The sequence below is a fragment of the Lampris incognitus genome, chromosome 7 (genome assembly GCF_029633865.1).
Source record: "Lampris incognitus isolate fLamInc1 chromosome 7, fLamInc1.hap2, whole genome shotgun sequence".
NCBI classification, from domain to species: Eukaryota; Metazoa; Chordata; class Actinopteri; order Lampriformes; family Lampridae; genus Lampris; species Lampris incognitus.
The window spans coordinates 41,714,334-41,737,292 of NC_079217.1; the positions used below are offsets into that span (position 1 = coordinate 41,714,334).

The 22,959-nt window shown below is 42.6% G+C and overlaps 1 protein-coding gene across 1 annotated transcript in view; it reads right to left on the reverse strand.

The window, feature by feature from the left end:
* The window catches only part of si (sucrase-isomaltase (alpha-glucosidase)), a 112,063-nt gene that overhangs the window by 34,660 nt on the left and 54,444 nt on the right, over nt 1–22,959 (reverse strand). Inside the window, 9 exon segments of the mRNA XM_056283008.1 lie at nt 2,382–2,507; nt 2,838–2,950; nt 3,955–4,051; nt 11,651–11,819; nt 12,519–12,673; nt 12,945–13,151; nt 13,613–13,762; nt 17,142–17,315; nt 20,537–20,586. Coding sequence (XP_056138983.1) covers nt 2,382–2,507; nt 2,838–2,950; nt 3,955–4,051; nt 11,651–11,819; nt 12,519–12,673; nt 12,945–13,151; nt 13,613–13,762; nt 17,142–17,315; nt 20,537–20,586 — 1,241 coding nt within the window.

Consider the following 22,959-nt stretch of genomic DNA (forward strand, 5'->3'; position numbering starts at 1 on the left):
CATGTCTGTTCCCTTTTTTAGTGCCAAGAAAGTAGAGGATATATAGCTGCATATTCAGTTCCTATAAACACGCCCCCACATAGCCAGCACAGTTACTCTTATGTGAAAGACATCTGTGTTCAAGGAGAAACCACAATGATTATGGAATAGCTAATTAAAATAAAAAATAAAAACAAGAATAAAGTTTAACACTAGAATGACCGGGATTTCACTTCTACCTAAAATGACCATGGGCGGTCAAAATGATCGCCGGTTTTTAAACTCTATATTCTGTCAAGATAAATACCAAATTGAGATATCAATGCATTGCATATGTTGGTATGTCTGTTAGGAAAAGACTGACACCAAAATTAAAATGTTAACAACTATAATACTTTTTTTAAACAATTTAAATTTAGAGAGACATGGTTGAACTTGAATAGAAAATTGAAAAAGTGAAAATATTACCTGAAAAACAAAACAGAAAACACATATTGCTAATCTAACAAATGTAACAAGACCTATTGAGTGTGAAATGTAAAAAAAGAACTGAAAATAACCATTGAAACCGTCCCAAACAATGATTGGAACTTAAAAACTATTAGAATGACCATGGGCGGTCGAAATGACAGCCCACGGTTTTTAAACTCTATATTCTGTCAAGATAAATACCCAATTGAGATATTAATGCATTGCATATGTTAGTATGTCTGTTAAGAAACTAACTGACACCAAAATTAACATTTTAACAACTGGTTGTCCTCAGGTCATTGGATGAAAGAATATAATACATTCACTGAAAATCTATGACCAGTTGAAAGTTTCTGTTTTGTTGAAAGCATGTATTAATGTTTGTATTTTACATGAGTTGTGAAAGTCGTTCTCTCTCTGCCCATTTTCTTTCACTATGAGAACTGAAATATCTCTGCCAGCAACAAGTTTGCCTATGCAATCCCACTTTAGGGTTACGTTTAGTGTTTTCAGTGTCCAACGGGCAGAGTTTTAGGGTCAGATATTGTGTTTTGCTTGTGCTATTCCATGCATGGCATAGTTCTCATTTTGACTTTTCCAAAGTGACTTGATTTGGCCAGGACTGTTTGTGCTGATACTTTCTGGCTCTGGCCTCCGTGGGACTTGGTAGTTTGGATGTTAACAGTCGATCAAACTTTTTTTCTTTTTTTTTTAAAGTTTAGTAAGTTAATTGTGTTGTTGTATGTCTTTCGGTCACTTCATTTTAGATGAAAGTGCAACTGTTTCTGTCTTATTTGTTTAAAGGGTATTGACCAAATTTTGCTCTGCATGCACCGTGCTGTGCCTTGTGGGCATGAAGGACGCTCAAGACTCAGCGTTTTCAGTTTTTACCGATTTTCACCGAAAAATACCCAGATTTTTAAACTGATTTTCACCCGGATTTTATGTTTCCACTGATCCAAAAGTTGTTCCTTTTCATATAACAGTGTCCTCTTGTGGCAAAATTCGGCATGCTGGATGGCTTTGAGAAATAAAAAATGAAAACGCTGAGCCTTGAGGATGCTCCTGAAGAACATTGTGTAACAATCAAATTTATCTCTTTTGACTCTTTTTCTTTAAAGATTTCCATATTTGTATTGGCATTCAGTCATTCACATGTGGCAACAGATCAAATTTAATCTAATTGAAAATTGGGTGCATGGATTAGATAGACCTCTAAACGGTACCTATCTGCACCCACTTTCTGCATCTATTCCCCATGGGCATGCCACAGTTAAGTCGGTTAAATGTAAATTCATGTAGTCTATGTCTACATACTGAAAAATGTAAAACTGGAAAACTGTTGGATTTCTGGTTGGCTAAACAAGGTATTTTCTGGTGAGTAAGTGTTTGCTTACTGAACATCCTTTAATGGCAAGAAATTGTTATTCAATCAGATCAGTTTAGTTTACGAGAATGAAATGATGTGGGAGTCACTGACCAAGGAAGTCCTCAGAGGACACAGGCAGGATGTAGCCTAACGGACAGTTAAATGTTCACAGAGGTAGGTTTTAGATGACATTTGATTAAATGAACAACATGTGGTCACTGTCTGCTTTTTGTTTAATGATTGTCATAAGGGAGTGAATTTATGCTGTTTTGACGCATGGGGTCAGACATTTTCTTTTTTCCTTTAGATGGTTAGATTTAATTAACTGAAATCTGAGAATAAATGATTTGGGTAGGACTATGCAAGCTTGAGATGTGTATAGATGGCTAATTTTGTATTTTTCTCTGTGGTCATACATTGCTTACAATGACACCTAATTAAACAGCAAAACAAAACAAAACAAAAAAACAAAAAGCTAAAAGCTAAAAACTAAAAATCTCTACTCTAAGCTGTCCTTATCTTGATTTATAAATTCGCAGGATTTCCTTGTTGAGAAACGTACATAGGGTATACCAGCTGCCCTCATGTCCCTGTATAGGTCTGCTATCTCCTGGTCATTTGCATAGCCGTAACGACACAGCTGGAATCCAAGGGACCAATAGGCAGGTAGAACAGGTCGTCCAATCAGCTGTTGAGAAGAAAGAAATAAAAAACACAACAAGGAAGTCAATAGAGTTCATTGCAAGAATAACTTTGTTTGGTAGAAAAAGTGTTTGTTTACTTGTTTGTGTGTGTGTGTGTGTACGCACATGTGTGTGTTTAGACTGACTAGATGAGAGAGTGCAATGAAGCGAGATACTCCCAGCTGCTACAGTCCATCATCAGCAGCCCAGGGCCAGAAACAAAGCACGTAAACACGCGCGCGCGAACACACACACACACACACACACACACACACACACACACACACACACACACACACACACACACACACACACACACACACATAAAGACTTACTGCAGTGTACTCCTGCACCACCAGCTCCGGTGTAGGTCCTAGGAACACATAGAAATCCAGGATGCCTCCAGTAGTCCTGTATGTTATCGCTGGAGTCGGCTGGAAAGTCACATCTACACACAAAGCAAATAAGACATTTACATGCCTTCTATAAGAAGTGCGAGGGTCTAAGGACAGGATGTTGTGTTGTTGTAAAGCCCCTCAAGGCAAATTTGTAATTTGTGATATTGGGCTATACGAATAAAATTGACTTGACTTGACTTGGTATGTGTGCACGTGTTTGTGTTACACATACGAGTTTATATATATACAGTAACTGAGTGATTAGAGGGCCAAGTTAAGCATAGCACAGAAAGGAATGGATGAAAAACAGATAATATGATTTGTTTACATGAGGGAAACAAAATGTTTGATGTCTCATCTTCAAAGTCCATATTTAAGTGACAAAAAAAGATGAAAGAAGTGGAAATTTGCAGAAAGAAAGGACAAAAAGAAAAGACTGAATCAAATGATACATCATTGGCCAGATGTTACACTTTAGATTAAATACCATCAAAGTCAAATTACTTTCATTTTGACCAATTCAACATTTCAAATGAAGCTGACATTCACTGGTTCATAAAAGCACATGGTTTCTCAAGTTCTTCATCAAACATGTCCTTAAAAATTATTTTTTGGAGTTTTTGGTGCGTTCTATGGATTTCTTAAGATTTTGATTTTGAAAACAGTTTAACCTTAACTCTGATCACATACATACATTAATATCTATTTAGTTATATCAACCGTGTGATGGGACTTGGTCAATTAGTTCACTCTTTCACTTATGAGTTTTCTTGTGCATTAGTGTGCTTTCTTGTGCATTAGTGTGTGTGTTTTGTGTTTGTACACCCACATGTGTAGGCATGTCTTGGTGCATGTGAAATATGCAAGGAATATGTAATAAAGCATGCATGGACACATCACCGCAGTGTGTCAGATGCATTTACTCAGCAGCACTGCATATGTAAGCCACTGTGCCAATGTGAACGTAGCATTTGCCATTATGTGTGTGTTTTTACACATTCATGTGTGAACTGACATGCATAGGTGTGTGTGTGTGTGCGTGTGTGTTCCTCACCCATAGCATTGCTGTTTAGCAGGAGCACGCCGTGAGCATGATGGGTGGTCTCGAGGCTCATATGGAATGGATGTACTCCATAACAATTCATCTTGTACTACATAGTGGAGGGAAGGATCAAAAACAAGGGTTAGATGTGTTAAAATTGGCAAGATACAGCATCATCTGCAGGTTTTTTCTGCTTGTGTGCCACTGCAATTTGTTTGTTAGCAGGTACTTCAGTTACACCTGAGAGTGCACTCTTTACTTTGTAATTAGGACTGACAGCTAGGTTGTTCAGTAAAATGGGCTTGCTCAGGGTGCAGTCAATATCACCAGTTCATGTAAGCACTGCAGTTAGCCTTTCTGAAAACCATTTTTACACAAACATGTATGTATTGTCTGGGGGAAAAAAACAATTCATACAGAATACAGATTGATGCAAAAAAAAAACAAACTAGTGTAGCTTGTTGGATATCACAAATAATGTATCAGCATGAAAGTGAATTTTAAGACTAACTGCCAAGAGAATACTGAAGGTTTAAATGTTTATTCACCCATTCCGATCACTTGACTAGAATAAGTCATCCTGTGTGCTTTCTTTTTTTTCCCTGCTGAAATATTGTGACATACCTCATTTGTTATGCTTCTGTCCACATCTATGTATTACAGATGTGTTTACAGACTTTGATTCATTTTCAGCATGCACACAGTATGTGTGTCAGCAACCTGACAAACATTAGGCTATAGTATCTTTCATAAGAGGGCCAATGTGCTGCAGAAAAGGTACTAGTGCCACCTCTAATGCTACCAGGGGCCTGCATTTTTCCTGAGTGTCGAGATGAAGACGGAGTTAGACAGATGGGGGATAGGGGAGTAAAGAGATGCCCCAGCAAAGATCAACCACTTGTGGTTGTGACCACTCTGTGAAGAACTGGCACGGGCCTGTCGCAAGCCAACAACCTTTTACAACTCTGGCGCGTATGAAGGCCTTACAGTGAGAAGTAATGCCTCCCAGGAATTGTCCTTGTGTTCATATGACTGTGTGTGTGAGTGTGTGTGATTTTCTCTTCCTGAGTATGTGTTGTACGTTTGTCCTTGTGGCCCTGCTACATGGCTTGATTGTGTGTGTAAAGATGATGAACGGTCATGAGCCTGTCACAGAAAGATAGCCAATCACAATACTCACATGGTCACGCCGTCATTTTCTCTCACTTTCTTTTCCTGCCTTTGTGTAGTTCTCCCTCAGCTGCACACACGTGCACACACACACACGTGCACACATACACACATGCAGGCAAACCTTTTTCTCTGTCTCCTCCTCTGAATTTCCCTGTCTTTGCCTTTTTTGTCCCATTTTATATCTTCCTTTTTTTCTCTTCTCCTCTGCTCCTTTGATCTCCCAGTATCTAACTCCCTCTTTCTCGGAGCGTCCCAATAACACATGTCTGAACACTGTGGAGTTGTCCTGACAGCTCAGCAATTAGGAATGATAATGCTGATGTAAGTGGAAAACCTTATCCCGTCTTTCCGCCCTGTCACCGATAGCAAAAACATAATGACACTCAGAATTCAGCGTTTACAGTGGCGCTACATGAAAGCTGCACACTTGTGAGGAAGAAGCGTTTATATATGATGCAGGAAGGTCAACAACAAGCCACTTTCGCAGCTGTTAGAGGAGATGTTGTATAAGTTACTCGGTGCATGATTGTCTGTTTGTATACACATCTTCACAGCTGTGAAATTGGACACTGTGGCACACTTAAATGCCAAAGGAAGAGAGAGGAGTGTTTTCTTTTTTTAAACAAAGATTATTCTTTGCTTTGCACTTTGAATTCATCAAATTATTTCCACACAGGTATCACTTCCTCTGAACAGTTCCTTCTAGCAGATGGTACACTACAAGCATCAACATCAACAGCAAGAGACAACAAAGAACTGTAACAAGCCAAACAATGTGTGTGTGTGTGTGTGTGTGTGTGTGTGTGTGTGTGTGTGTGTGTGTGTGTGTGTGTGTGTGTGTGTGTGTGTGGATTGCCACTTTGCCTTGGTGGAGAAGCTGTACTTGTACTAACGAACCCCAAGAGTTATGCTGTCTGTCCGAAGCTTGGCTCCTGGTAGGGTCACCAGAGATAGTTCCAGAGAAAGCTCGATCCAACAAAGACCTCAACAGCAGAACTCGTGAAAGATGTCTCCAGGTCACAGTGGTAGTGAAGGCGGATGAAGGCTGCAACAGAGGGTGTCCCCAATTGTCTTACTTCTCTATGCCATTGGACTCTGGCCAACCCCTGACAAGGACTGTGTGGAGGCGGCCGGCGCATCAGCCTGTTACACGCAGGCGTCCTCCCGCAAGGGAATCACCCCATAAACACCCTGGGTCAAAGTGTTCTGGCGATCAGAAAGAGGTGATGGGGGCAAGACAGTTAAGTCTGGCAGCCCCTAGCCACAACCTGGCACACAGGTGGTGGGTGTCTAAGAATCAGGATCAAGTGTGGCTAAGTGTGCCTATGCACACAAGGAATTCAACTCTGGTTCACAGCAGCTTCTAACACTTGCAGATTCACAAAAAAAAAAAAAAAAACACACAAAAAAGAAAGAAAAAAACAACAAAAAAAAGAAGAAAAAAGACAGAAGAAATAAATGGAACAACAGGATATTGGAGGCAAGCATGTATGCAAAACATTGATGATCAGTCACTAAGCCCTGGGATGGAGGCAGTGGGGCTTCTCGGCTGCTGCACCCATGACTAAGCAGCCCTATTTAGGATCTGCTCTGTTAACCCCAGTTGGGGAGGGGGCTAGAAAAGGTGGCCTAAACATAGTCTGTCTCATACCTCCTGTCTAGACCACCACATCCAAAGGGATCACCACCATGTGATCAGAAACAGAAACTTATATATTTTGGAGCCTGGAACATACAAACCCTCATGGACAATAAATCCAGAAAGTTGAATCAGCTCATCTGGACACATTTATTGAGAGAAACATTTCATCACTCATCTCAGTGACCTCTTCTTCAGACTCAACGGACAGCAGGTATCCCCACCCTTACAAACAAAACAGTGGCAGAATGACCGAAAACGATTGGTTTCATATGCAAATTGCTGTGAGCATTAACTAGTTTCAATGGCAATGTGTAGTAGCCACAGAGGATTGGGGAATGGTTGCAATCACAGCATTGTAAGATGGTGACAGATGTACTCTTTTTTTTTCTTCCTTTTTTAAAAAAATTATTTCTGATTTTTCCCTTTTTCTCTCAATTTAGTGGCCAATCGATCCCTATTTTAGTTCAAAAGCCCACCCTCGTACTGCATGTGTTTGCCAACTGCATCTCTCCGGCCGGCAGTCTCGAAGGAGACACCTCGCCACTTTCGTGACAAGGCGAATCCAGGCCGAACCACTGCTTTTTCCAACACACACAGAGACGCATTCATGTGACGAACACAAACCGACTCCACCCCCTCCCGAAGACAGCGTTGCCAATTATTGCTGCCTCGTCGAGTCCGGCCATAGTCGGATCTGACGAGACCGGGGCGCGAACCCCGGTCCCCAGTGGGCAACTGCATGGACACAAAGCCGATGCTTAGACCGCTACACCACCGCGGACCCATAAAGATGTACTCTTAGCCCCCCAGTTCAGGGATGGCCGTTCCCTCTTCACATAGGTGGCCTCTTTGACTCCCTGTTCAAACCAGCATTCCTCCCTATTAAGGATGTGCACATCCTCATCCTTGAAAGACAGGCCACAGACCTGTAGATGGGTGTACACTGCGGAGTCCTGGCCTGATGTTTTAGTTGTCCTGTGTTGTGCCATCCTCTTGGCCAGTGTCTGTTTGGTTTCCCCGATGTACAAGTCATGGCAATCCTCCTGGCACTTAACAGCATATGCTATATTGCTGTTTGTGCTGGGGGACCTGATCCTTTGGGTGGACCAATTTCTGGTGCAGCATGTTTTGGGGTTTGAAAGCAACTGAGATGCAATGTTTGGAAAATATATGTCTCAATTGTTCCAACACTTCCGCCACATAGGGAATCATCCCTCGTTTATGCTTAGGCAGCTGTTGTCCTTCTCCCTTCGATCGGCTTGTGCAATGTTTGGGCGTCTTCTTGGCTTTGACAAATGAGAAACTTTTATATTTTGGAGCCTGAAACATACAAACCCTCATGGACAATCAATCTAGCGATCGACCTGAACGGCGTACTGACATCATTGCCCGAGAGCTGAGATAAAAAGCTGAAACTCGACAGGGTGAGCAAGGGCTGCTGAAAGATGAAAAGGGTGGTTACACTTTCTTCTGGGAAGGAAAAGCAGTCGATGAGCCGATGATCCACGGTGTTGGTATTGCCATCAAAAAAGGCCTCATCAGGAATCAGAAATCAGGAACACTTTGTCATTTCACTTCATGCACTTGCGTACATGAAATGAAATGAAATGCCATTTTCCCCAGCCCACAGCAGTACATCACAAAGACAAAAAACACATCCAAAAACTACAAGAACACACATATCGAAACTAACACATATATCAAAACTAACCAAAAAAAAAAAAAAAATTCACTGTCCAAGGGAACCACTGGTCTGCATGGGCTAGCAGTTACCTTAGCCCATCCTGCTTCTGCCCTCGGCGTTTCCTCCTTAGGCGTAGCTCCAGGCAGGGGCTGTGGTCCCTGGGCCCACCAGACGAAGCAGATCAAGCTCTCCCAGCCAATCCAGCGCCAACTCTCCCAGCCAGACACCCTCGACACACCTGCCCGCACTCCTCACGACGACATCAAAATACCACAGTCAACGCCAGGTGAAGCCATCGCCAGACCGCCCTTGGTGTTCTCAGAACTCCCGGTCTGCATGGGCTAGCAGTTAACTTAGCCTGCCCCGCTCTCCCAGCTGATCCAGCGCCAGCTCTCCCAGCCATCAAACGAAAACAAAACTTAGATGCGGATGTGGACAAAGAAATCCAACAGTTAATCAACGTCAAGAGGCAAGCCTATACCATCTGGCAAAATGACATCAACTGCAAAAATAAATGAGATGCCCATGCAAGAGCAAAGTCAGTCGTCCAAAGCCGGGTCAGGGAATTGAAGAACCAGTGATGGATGAAGAAGGCCCTTGAGATCCAACACCTCGCATACTCTGGGGGTACCAGAGGCTTCATTGACGCTACTAAAGCAATATACGGTCCCAGCCAACGCTGTCTAACCCCTCTTTGCTCCAAAAATTGGCACACCCTGCCTACAGACAACGAAGAGCACTACCAGGACCTTTTAAACCGGGACTCTAGCCCTGAGATGGATAACTTGTTCAACAACCCAAAGAGGAGGACATGGCAGCACCATCTAGTCTAACAGAAGTCCAGGATGCCATCAGGAAGATGATGAAAATCAACAAGGCTGTTGGTCCTGATGGAATACTGACAGAAGCACTGAATGCTGGTGGACTTAACTGCTCAGCTATATCCATGCTCTGCTACTTAAAATATGGAGAAAAAGAGGTCCACGGTGGTGTAGCGGTCTAAGCATCGGCTTTGTGTCGATGCAGTTGCCCACTGGGGACCGGGGTTCACACCTCGGTCTCATTAGATCCGACTATGGCCGGATTCGATGAAGCAGCAATAATTGACAACGCTGTCTGCGGCAGGGGGGCAGAGTTGGCTGGCGTTCGTCACATGAATGCATCTCTGTGTGTGTCGGAAAAAGCAGTGGTTCGGCCTGGATTCGCCTTGTCACGAAAGTGGCGAGGTGTCTCCTTTGAGACTGCTGGCTGGAGAGATGCAGTTTGCAAACGCATGCAGTACGAGGGTGGGAGTCTGAACTAGAATAGGGAGCAATTGGCCACTAAATTGGGAGAAAAAGGGAAAAATCAGAAAAAAAAGGGGAAAAAAAGGGAAATCTCTGTGCAACTTAGGGATGCACTCATTGTGTCTATCTTTAAGAAAGGGGACAATGTTGAGTGTGGAAACTAGCATGGCATTTCCCTGCTTTCCTCCACAGGGAAAGCGCTGGCTACAACAGACTCCTCCCAATATCAGAGGAATTTCTGCCAGAATCCTAGGACGGTTATCGTCCTAAAAGAGGCACCATGGACATGATTTTTACCACTCACCTACTCCAAGAAATAGCCAAGGAACAGAATCAACCACTGTACATTGCCTTTACAGACTTAACCAACGCTTTTGATTCCATAAATTGCCAGGTCCTCTGGCTAGGTCTGTCAAAAATAGGCTGCCCTGACAAATATATCAGAGTACTACGACTACTACATGACAATATGTCAGCTAGAGTACTCAGCAGTTATGGAGACAAGACAAAGTCCTTCAAGGTCCACACAGGAGTTAAACAAGGCTGTGTCATTGCCCCAACCCTGTTCGCTGTCTTCATTGCCATCATCCTCTACCTCGTGAGTCTCAATTTGCTTCAGGGAGTCAAAATAATGTGCAGAACTAATGGGAATCTTCGGAACTTTAACAGATTCAGGGCCTAAAGTAAAACCATCTCACATCCATCATTGCAGTATGCCAATGACAACGCCTTAGTGTCCCCTCATAGAAGAGGGACTACAGAGCATACTGGATGCCTTTGCAAAGGCATACAAGCAGCTTGGCCTGGCCCTTAACATAAAAAAGATCCATATCCTCTACCAACCTCGACCCAACAGAAATATGCCTGCTCTGCCCCCATCCATCCCTATAGACAACACCAGACTCAAAAACATGGTAAAGTTCCCATATCTTGGCAGCCTTCTCTTCTCCAAAGCCAACATTGACATCGGAATACACCATTGTCTCAGTTGTGCCAGCCGGGCCTCCTCAAGACTGAGAAAAAGGGTTTTTGAAAACCGCAACCTTCAGGTCAGAACAAAAGTTCTGGTGTACAAAGTGGTAATTTTGTCCACCCTTCATATGGGTCAGAAACAGGGACCACATATTGCAGGCACCTGAAGGCACTCAAGGCATACTAACAGCAATGCCTCAGGAAGATCCTTAAGATCAGCTGGGAGTATAAGCGCACTAACTTCAGCATCCTCGAGGAGGCCAACATGCCTAATATATCTGCCACCATCGCAAAACATCAGCTGAGACGGACTGGCCATGTCCTCTGCATGCCTGACTCTTGCCTTCCGAAACAAGTCCTTCACTCTAAGCTTGTGACAGGACACCGTGCCCCAGGAGGACAAAAGTGATATAAAGATAATATCAAGGCCCACATCAAAAGGTTTGGCATTGACCTTAACACCCGAGAACAAGCAGCAAAAAACAGGGAGGGCTGGAGACTGGCTGTCTATGAGGGTGTTGTACACCACAACCATGACCTCCACGGTGCTGCTGAAAACAAACACAGACTCAGAAAGGAGCAAGTTACCAAAAAGGCCCAAACTACATCCTCAACCAATCCTTCACACCCTTGCCCACATTGCCCCAAAATGAGTGGCTCCAGGATTGGCCTCTATGCCCACCTAAAGACCCATAAGGACCCATAAAGACAGTCATACTCAACCCGGAGTGACCGCCGATGATGATGATGGTGTGTGCGTGCGTGTGTGTATGTGTGTGTAGTATATACATTTGTGCATGTCCATGTATGTGCAGGTATGTCAATGCTCACATATAGCCTTTGCTTCAGTTGACCATGTATGTGAGTGCGTTGTCATTTTATATGTGACTATGTGTGTGCAAGTATCCATATGTAAGTGTGTGTGTGTTTATGCTTAAGTTTGTGACTTACGCCAGGAGGCTGGTCCTTGGAGAACATGCCCCAAGTATGGTAATTGAGGTCATGTTTGTAGGTGGGGTGCTCTGTCTCTCCGAAGCCATACACATATTCTGATGGCAGTCGAGTAGACACCTGGATGAACATGTCGGAGAAGGTAAAGCCTGGCACAGAGGAATCCCAGCTGAGAAAAGATTGAAGATTAAGTGAATAAGGGAGAGACAGAGAGAAGGAAAGAGAGAGTCAAATTTTAAATATTTGAAACAGCACTGACACAAATACACATAATAACCCATGGGACCTGTCGACATCCCCTCATGAAATTTATTTATTTATTTTTTGTGACTTTTAAATAGTTTCGACAGCCTAACTGTGAAATGAAGGCTCCCCAATGCTTCACTGCATCATAAAAATCAACATTATGTGACTGTTCTCTGCCACTGACACAATACTGTCAATTATTTATTTATTTTTGTTACATCATGAAGAACACCCATCTGCTCTTTCAATCAGGTTAAAATAAACATAACAGAATAATGCCAGTGCTAAAAGTAATCTGACTGGATATACTTTGTCAAACCCCTTAGAGGAAAATATTATTTTCAACCTATGATTGAGGTATAGCAATCGGCCAGGGTGCATTAGGGTGTCTGTTAGGGTTTAAATAAGTTGCTGAAAGAAATTTGACTGATGCCCTCATAGGGTATCAGAATCAGTCTATCCAGCTTGGAGACAACCTTTCTAGCTCCTACCTACTTCCAAGTCTGATGTTAAATACAATACACTACAATTCTACCTCACCGTATACAGCAGTGAAGATGAAGACGCATAAAAATTGCCCCGGCTCAATAAAAATATGAGCTGATACAGCTGAAGTACTCACATCTTGGTTCCGGTGCTCTTTCTAATGACCTGGATGCCAAAGGGTTCCTTGGTGATGAGGACCCGGTAGAGTCTGTTGTTCTTGTCTGTCTCTGGAGTGGAGGGGATGGAGAGGGGCACAGGGACCTCATAACGTTTAGTAGCTGGGTCCCAGATCTAAAAAGACAAGAAGGGAGAAGAGTCAGAGAAGGGATGTTTGTGTGTGTGTGTGTTTTTGTGTGTGTGGATGTGTGCAAATTAAAGTTGTGTGAAGGTGTAACGGTGTGTGTTTAGGGGTGACTGAGTGAGCGAGGTGGTGAGTGGAGAGACAGCAATGCTGGGGAGAGAGGGAAGTTATAATAGGGAGAAGAAAGGATGAAAATAGTTTGACACCACACACCAATACCAACACAAGCTTACATATACACACAAACAAAAACCCACACACCTTGAACTGTAGCATGTCTGCGGTGTGATAGCGGATCTCCACACGAAGTGTGTCGATGTCAGGTGACCCTGGACGGCCACTGCTCTTGTGCTTTTTATTCCTGATGATGTCGAAGGTCATACCTGAGTCCGTATCGGTTATCATGTTAGCTGTGTAGCCATAGTCTTTAGGATAAAAACACCATGGCACGTGTTCAAGATTACTTATCTGAAGGGGAGAAAAATGAGAAAGTGTGTGTCACTCCTCATGGGCTCATGACAAATTTTTGTTTTCAATATTGGAATGTCTTTACAAATGACTTGCAAGCATCAATTTAGAGATTTCAGGCCGATGCATAGACGGCTAGAGGAATTAATTAATGCATAGATGAGTAGAAGGATGGGATAAAATATATAAAAAGGGAAATAATAAAGAAAGAAATGTGTGACAAGGTGGGCACATTTGATGTGACATAAATTTTAAAAGGTAATATAGTGAACAATTCATCCAAAAGGAGGGTAGCAAAACTACCCCAAACAGCAAATGGGTTAAAAAAGTTATCTTGGCCAGTGTCAATATTATGACTCATACTGATGGAGATAAAAACAATGCATATAGGACACATGTATTTGAGGGTTTATGTGCGTGAGCATGTGTGTGTGCTATGCTACATGTTTCTTTTCTTTTACCTCCCAGATGCACCCCCGGGCCCTACACTTGTCCTCATCTGCATGTTCCTCGGGGTGGCAGTCGAAACGTTGGTACTCAGCCATCACTTGGTCCCACTGCACCAGGTAGGTCTCCCCCAGAGAGAGGGAGAGTCCATGGAGGGAGAGAACCTTGGGTTTGGAGGATGGGTGGGGAGTTACAGCGAGAAAGAGGAGATAAAGAAAGCACAGGAAAAGACAGAGTAGGTGAGTTTAGCAGCTTTCATCAGTGTGCTTCTGCTTCATATGTTAAGTGGTGATGTCTGTGTTTCACATGTGCAACCAACAAAGTATAATACCTTGTATCTGTAAACTTACATGGCTTGTAAAATAGATTTTATTTTATCTGTGCTGAGAAAAGTAAAGAAAGCTGTCCATAAAGGAAGAAGCGGTGAAGATAAAAACATCAATACAGTAACATTTGAAGGAAAAAAAAGTATTTTTATTATGTAAGTATGCAATGGAATTCCTAGGATAACAAGATTGTTGAAAACCCCATGAAAAGCCCTGTCACATGAGGCACACCAAGAGCGATGGACACGACAAGCCTATTTTTGGGTTTAACTGCACTTTTACCCCTTCACCCTAAGGGAATGATTATCACCCAGAGTCATTTGACAAAAGTGTGTGTGTGTGTGTGTTTGATGAGAAAGACCTTCAGGATAGACTCAAATATGGACACACACACACACACACACACACACACACACACACACACACACACACACACACACACACACACACACACACACACACACACACACACACACACACACACACACACACACACACACACACTTATGCACAAACATATTATAGTGAGAGATTCTTTTGAAGCCTTATGGCGCCGTGCCTCTTGATCATGTCAGCAGTTGCTGTAGCCTCATAGCTCCTCCATCCATCCATTATCCAAACCGCTTACACAACTTAGGGTCACAGGATGCTAGAGCCTATCTCAGCAGTCATTGGGCGGCAAGCGGGGAGACACCCTGGACAGGCCGCCAGTCCATCACAGGGCCGGCACATTGACACCTAGGGACAATTTAGTATGGCCAATTCACCTGACCGTCATGTATTTGGACTGTGGGAGGAAACCGGAGCATCTGGAGGAAACCCACACAGACACGGGGAGAACATGCAAAGTCCACACAGAGGACGACCTGGGATGACCCCAAGGTTGAAAAAACCCCAGGGCTCGAACCCAGGACCTTCTTGCTGTGAGGTGACTTGTGCTAACCACTGCAAAACCACACACACACACACACATTTCTCTCTCTCTCTCTCTCTCTCTCTCTCTCTCTCTCTCTCTCTCTCTCTCTCTCTCTCTCATGAAAGAGAGTCCAGTTGTGTGGACATTTGAAAGTGTATTATTGTTGTTATTGTTATTGTCGTTGTTGTTATTATTATCAGTAGCAGCAGTTTGTCTGGTAGCTGGACCATTATATGTGAATGCCTTTTCTACAGGTTTCTTGTTTTTGTAAAAGCTGTTGAGAACTTAACATGCACTCCTTTCACACTTTCATCTGTCTTACTGGATATCTGTCATTATTGATAATTGACCTTTCACAAAGTACCGCCCCGGAACAGTGCTTGTCCAATCCTACCTTAGCAACAGTCCGTCAAGCTTTAAAACACACAACAAAATGCTGAAACGGTGTGCCTATGGGATCTGCAAATCGGATACTAGATATCTGAAAAGTTTGGAGGGGGTGTAATTTTCTTTCCCTTCCCGAAACCCAGAACGCAAGAACCGCAATGTCGGCAATAGATTTCGCAGTATAGCAGAACCCATGGCCAGCTTAATCCATCCAAAATCAACAAAAATACCTGTCTGCTCCAAGCTAAGCTTGCTACTAGCTATTATTGATAGCTAATACAGCTAACATATTATTACTGTTACTTTTACCCAAACAATGCGCTGATTTCTTCCTTCATGTTTTGGTGTTTTCCGGCTACTTCCTGGATAGTTCTGAAATGCTTGACGGGCAGTAACTAAGGGGGGCGGGACTTTGCGAAAGGTCAATTGTAACACTTTATTCTGGTAACAAAGTCTTTTTACTGCTTCAGCTTACAAAACGTAGCAGCTTGGATTTCTGCCATGCATTTCATCAATTGTCCTCTTTGGGTTAGGGTCTGGGTAATAGTCACTTTGGTCCCCAAAAATCTTCCCTACATATACAGACCTTGCCAGGCTTTAGATGTGATCAGTAAAATATTACAATTAATTCCACGTCTGCCAGATAACCCATGGAGGGATGCCAGAAATGATATAATGTGATTATGTTGTGGTGGAGTCGAGTGTGGACCAGCTGCCTAATGTTAACATAATAGACCTTTTTCACAAACATGGCCGACACACTTCCGCTTCGTCTTGGCAGAGTAAAGACTAGTTCGCACCTTTGCCAGCAATGTTCAGAAGCCAATTTTCTATCGCCTCCGATTCTATCCTTGATCACTGATCTTGTGCTTCAACACAACCAATCACACAATAGAGGTTTTCCATCACCTGTTTCCCTATTTCTGCTACAGTTAGCTTGAGAGGTTCACGTCTGTATTTGTGTGCTTTTAATTTCTGCCTTATTGAAACTTTTGTGTTTTATAATGAGCAGTGGAGTCCTCATCGATCATCTTTGTCTGTGTGTCTGTGCCGGACAACCCCGGCTGTGTGGAACTTTGTCGCAAATGTTGATTTCTCCACTTTGTTAGAGATTAATGTGCTTTCTAATTTTTCCAGTGAAAATCCTACCTAACACTGGAATAAGAAAATAAAAAAACATCCACGATTTTAATGTGCATTGGCCTAGGTATGCAATGTTAGAAAGTATTAAAAATAATATTTGTTTTTTTGGGGAGGATCCCCCCCCCCCTTTTCTCCACAATTGTATCTGGCCAATTACCCCACTCTTCCAAGCCATCCCACTCACTGCTTCACCCCCTCTGCTGATCCGGGGAGGGCTGCAGACTACCATATGTCTCCTCCGATACATGTGGAGTCGCCAGCTTCTTCTTTTCACCTAACAGTGAGGAGTTTCACCAGGGGGACGTAGCGCATGGGAGGATCACACTATTCCCCCCACTTCCCCCTTCCCCCTGAACAGGTGCCCTGACCGACCAGAGCAGGCACTAGTGCAGTGACCAGGACCCATACCCACAAACGGCTTCCCACCTGCAGACACAGCCAATTGTGTCTGTAGGGACGCCCAACCAAGCCGGAGGTAACATGGGGATTCGAACCCCCAATCCCTGTGTTAGTAGGCAACAGAATAGACTGCTACGCTACCCGGATGCCCCTCCTATAAAATAATATTTGTTTGCTAGTAAATTTTAAGGCTCGTAGTGTTGAATTGATAAGTTATCTTGCTGTAGGCTTCTTTATTTTTTTGTGTGTTAATGTTCTCACCCTCCATCATAGACGATGATGTCAGTTAAAACACTTGGTAAATTTAGAGACGTGGATAAATGACTGAAAAATGGTGTGGTTGAAAACTTGCCTGTGTGTGTCTATGTTTACCTGCTTAGCTATGTCGTAATGTATGCTGGTGGCAGGCAGTGGGATAGTTTTGTTGTCATGAGCGACAGAGACGGATATGGGAGGCTGTGGCACTCCGATGACTGTAATGTTCTCAAACTCGAGGTTGTTTGGGTCTTTGTATCCAGCATGGATGACCTGCATAGTCAACATTTCCTGCAGAGATAGAGAACACATACATAGTATTATCTACTACTATTATCACTTTCGGCTGCTCCCGTTAGGGGTCGCCACAGTGGATCATCCGTTTCCATTTCTTCCTGTCCTCTGCATCTTCCTCTGTCACACCAGCCACCTGCATGTCCTCCCTCACCACATCCATAAACCTCCTCTTTGGCCTTCCTCTCTTCCTCTTCCCTGGCAGCTCCATATTCAGCATCCTTCTCCCAATATACCCAGCATCTCTCCTCCACACATGTCCAAGCCATCTCAATCTTGCCTCTCTTGCTTTGTCTTGAAACTGTCCAACCTGAGCTGTCCCTCTAAAATAATTGTTCCTAATCATGTCCTTCTTCGTCACTCCCAGTGAAAATCTTAGCATCTTCAACTCTGCCACCTCCAGCTCTACCTCCTGTCTTTTTGTCAGTGCCACTGTCTCCAAACCATATAACATAGTTGGTCTCACAACCGTCTTGTAAACCTTCCCTTTAACTCTTGCTGATACCCTTCTGTCGCAAATCACTCCTGACACTCTTCTCCACCCACTCCACCCTGCCTGCACTCTCTTCTTCACATCTCTTCTGTACTCCCTGTCACTTTGGACAGTTGACCCCAAGTATTTAAACTCATACGCCTTCATCACCTCTACTCCTTGCATCCTCACCATTCCACTGTCCTCCCTCTCATTCACACATAGGTATTCTGTCTTGCTCCTACTGACTTTCATTCCTCTTCTCTCCAGTGCATACCTCCACCTCTCCATGCTCTCCTCAACCTGCACCCTACTCTCGCTACAGATCACAATGTCATCCACAAACATCATAGTCCACAGAGACTCCTGCCTGATCTCGTCCATCAACCTGTCCATCACCATTGCAAACAAGAAAGGGCTAAGAGCCGGTCCTTGATGTAATCCCACCTCCAGCTTGAACCCATCTGTCATTCCAACCACAAACCTCACAATATGCTTTCTCTAAATCCACAAGCACACAATGTAACTCCTTCTGGCCTTCTCTGGTAACACTTTATTTTAGGGGGTCAGAAATTACCTAGTAATTAGGTGGCAATTGTCACGTAATTTCTTAGAAATAAGGTGGTACTAATAATAAGGTGGTAGTTTTTACAGGTAATTTTACAGCTAACCCTAACCCTAACCCAATTACAAGGTAATTTGAACCTTATTTTTAAGAAATTATGTGATAATTACCGCCTTATCACTAGGAAATTACTAGGTAATTTCTGACCCCCTCTAATCCCCTAAAATAAAGTGTAACCGCCTTCTCTATACTTCTCAATCAACATTCTCAAAGCAACATACATAGTATTATATACACTTTAATTTCAAGTAATTATTGAAGTTTTAAAATATACTACACTACCGTTCAAAAGTTTGGGATCACCCAAACAATTTTGTGTTTTCCATGAAAAGTCACACTTATTCACCACCATATGTTGTGAAATGAATAGAAAATAGAGTCAAGACATTGACAAGGTTAGAAATAATGATTTGTATTTGAAATAAGATTTTTTTACATCAAACTTTGCTTTCGTCAAAGAATCCTCCATTTGCAGCAATTACAGCATTGCAGACCTTTGGCATTCTAGCTGTTAATTTGTTGAGGTAATCTGGAGAAATTGCACCCCACGCTTCCAGAAGCAGCTCCCACAAGTTGGATTGGTCGGATGGGCACTTCTTTGAGCAGATTGAGTTTCTGGAGCATCACATTTGTGGGGTCAATTAAACGCTCAAAATGGCCAGAAAAAGAGAACTTTCATCTGAAACTCGACAGTCTATTCTTGTTCTTAGAAATGAAGGCTATTCCATGCGAGAAATTGCTAAGAAATTGAAGATTTCCTACACCGGTGTGTACTACTCCCTTCAGAGGACAGCACAAACAGGCTCTAACCAGAGTAGAAAAAGAAGTGGGAGGCCGCGTTGCACAACTGAGCAAGAAGATAAGTACATTAGAGTCTCTAGTTTGAGAAACAGACGCCTCACAGGTCCCCAACTGGCATCTTCATTAAATAGTACTTGTTAGAGCCTGTTTGTGCTGTCCTCTGAAGGGAGTAGTACACACCGGTGTAGGAAATCTTCAATTTCTTAGCAATTTCTCGCATGGAATAGCCTTCATTTCTAAGAACAAGAATAGACTGTCGAGTTTCAGATGAAAGTTCTCTTTTTCTGGCCATTTTGAGCGTTTAATTGACCCCACAAATGTGATGCTCCAGAAACTCAATCTGCTCAAAGAAGTGCCCATCCAACCAATCCAACTTGTGGGAGCTGCTTCTGGAAGCGTGGGGTGCAATTTCTCCAGATTACCTCAACAAATTAACAGCTAGAATGCCAAAGGTCTGCAATGCTGTAATTGCTGCAAATGGAGGATTCTTTGACGAAAGCAAAGTTTGATGTAAAAAAAATCTTATTTCAAATACAAATCATTATTTCTAACCTTGTCAATGTCTTGACTCTATTTTCTATTCATTTCACAACATATGGTGGTGAATAAGTGTGACTTTTCATGGAAAACACGAAATTGTTTGGGTGATCCCAAACTTTTGAACGGTAGTGTATATAATACATGGCTCATCATGGTTCAAAGAAATAATTAAAATACATAAACTGATAGCTAGAAATGGATACTGGCGATTGATAGGTTAATAGAGCGATAGATGGATGGGTGGATAGAGATAGATAGATAAATAGATAGATATATAGAAAGAAAAGAAAGAAAGAAAGAAATCTATACAGTAGTAGACTGCAGATGAGTTAACAGGAAAGAAAAACATCATTTTAGATTTGTACCAATTCGCACCAGTCATAAATTACAACATTTGCTGTGATCAAATATGCCAAGTGAAGCTTTCCATTGCATTGAACTGTAAAACTCTCAGGACCCATTTAAGTCCATCAAACTACACTTTTTTTTCAAAGATTGCCTGTCTTAGCACCCCCTACTGCAACACTGACATATAGAAGGAAGAGTGCTCGCTTACATATCAAAAATGCAAGGCAATCCACGGGGTTATGTGAAACAGGAAAATGGAATATAACAAAGTTGCTGCTGTGCAACACGGATCAAGCATGCTTGTTCGACTGTTCTGGACTGGTAATGTCTATACACCAGACTGATGTGATTAAAGTCTCGTAGGTCTGCATCATGATGAATGCGGCGTCTGGATTTGGCTAATGCTATAGTTGTTTGTGGGTAAAAACTTACATTGGTAGCAGAGAACTTGTAGTGGGTGTAGTTACCAGTTTCCACCGTTTCTGGGAATGGACAAAGAAAAAGGCATCAAACAAATATCTTTTATTCATCATATTTAATTCTCTTTCATTCTTCCTTTCTTATATCACTGCCTACCAAACTCTTCCTATCTGTCTTTATAATCTCCTTTCTTTACCCCTCACTCTTTTGGGTAATGATTTAATTTTTACCAAAAACAAAGAAGAGGGAACATATCACTTCAGTTTTAGCAAAACTGCACTTGCTCCCTGTATCTTTCAGAATCAATTTCAAAGTCCTTTTCCTTGCATATAAGGCTGTAAGTGGCTTGGGTCCAGCCTTCATTGCAGATTCTCTGCTGCCTTACATTCCTGTAGGAGCCCTCAGGTTCTCTGATGCTAGTTTGTTAGTCTCTCACAACCGCACCCAAAAGAAACCGGGGATGCAGCCTTTTTTAACTATGCCCCTAAACAGTGGACTACGCTGCCTACAGATATCAGCGAGGGGAGTTCACTGGGCATCTTCAAATGAGGGCTTAAAACACATTAACGTAGCTTTTGATTAAAACTGCCTTTTATCTTCTCATTTGCTCTACCTTTTACTCCATCCATTTTTCGGAGGCTGGTTTCGGTGTGTCCTGTTTAAAAAGGGCTAATCTCGTATGATGCCATTTGTTTGATGGTTTGTTTGGTTGTCCAACCTACCTGAGTTTTGTCCCAGGAGAAATTGCTTCTCAGTTGTCACATGCACCGAGCATGAACAATTCTGGCCCCGGGAAAAACCATTTGACTGTTAGTCATGTTGTTTGAGTGGCTACTTTATGTTATGCAGTCCCACACGGTGCAACAATTAAGACCCCCACCCAATGAGGCTTTTATTGTTTAACCAATTCTGGCTATTTTATTCCTCAACACTTTTACCTTTTAATTCATTTTTTTAATTGTCTTTAAACTGCTCAATAAAGAAATTCCATTTCACAAAATGGGTGAATAATCATGATAATCCTGACTCCAATATTACGCAAAATAATTGTGATTATCTTTTTAACAAAAATCATGCAGCCGTAGTTATACACCAGTGAGCTTAGCTGTTAAAAATCTCTTGTCAGACTGACAGCGATGCCCATTGGTAAATAATCATTCATGAACCAGCTAACCAATCAATATGACGTAACCTCAATAAATAAGGATTCATAAATAAATGCTGGCATATCATGTCAGTTTCTAGTTAACATTGCAAATCAAGAGGCATCCGGGTGGCGTGGCAGTCTATCCCGTTGCCTACCAACACGGGGATCACTGATTCGAATCCCTGTGTTACCTCTGGTTTGATCGGGCGTCCCTACAGACACAATTGGCCATGTCTGCAGGTGGGAAGCCGGATGTGGGTATGTGTCCTGGTCACTGCACTAGTGCCTCCTCTGGTTGGTCAGGGCACCTATTCGAGGGGGAGGGGGAACTGGGGGGAATAGTGTGATCCTCCCACGTGCTACATCCTCCTGGTGAAACTCCTCACTGTTAGGTGAAAAGAAGCGGTCGGCGACTCCACATGTATCAGAGGAAGCATGTGGTAGTCTACAGCCCTCCCCGGATTGGCAGAGGGGGTGGAATAGTGACCGGGACGGCTTGGAAGAATGGGTTAATTGGCCGGATACAATTGGGGAGAAAAGCCAAAAAAACAGAAACAAAATAACATTGCAAATCAAGAATGACGCTGATTTTTCTAGCATTTTGCTCCATTCACTATCATGTATTCTGGTGTACTGTGACCCGGGGGAAATTCTGGTAGAACAGGGTACCGCACTGTAGCCACCTTCAATCTCAGTGCAATGGAAATCAATGAAGGTGGCACATCTCAGCAAAGCACCAAGGGTCTCTGGTTTGTATAAGGAACATAATTGAAAAATCTGGCAGCGTAAATGCAAAAGATGACAGTGAAGGCAAAAGAAATGGAGAAAACTGTAAACAAAGGGGCACCTTTTTAACCAGCCAAGACAGACAGTATACAGTTTCTTGCTTTTGCTGTTTATTTGAAAACTAAGTCTTACACTTTTCTCTTGAGAGTAGTGTTTTCACTTTCCAAGTCATTTATTCTCTCTCAACTCATTGATTTTTGTTTTTGTTTGATCATTTAAATTTTTTGTTTGATACTTTGGAAACAAATCTAATTCCATCTATTATCACGTTTAAAGCCACAACGTTGCCATTTTTAACTGCAGTGAGGAGAGCAGTTCTGTTTTGCAGTAACACACATCTGAACTTATAATTTGTGAAAGCTGACCATCAGTGTTGGAAATGTTTGCTTCACGTGTTGCAGAGATAACAGCTTCAATTCAATGCACATAAAAGGAGGCCTTTAGTAAGCGATAAAAAGATATAGAACACACACACACACACAGAGTGAACGAAAAATGCAAC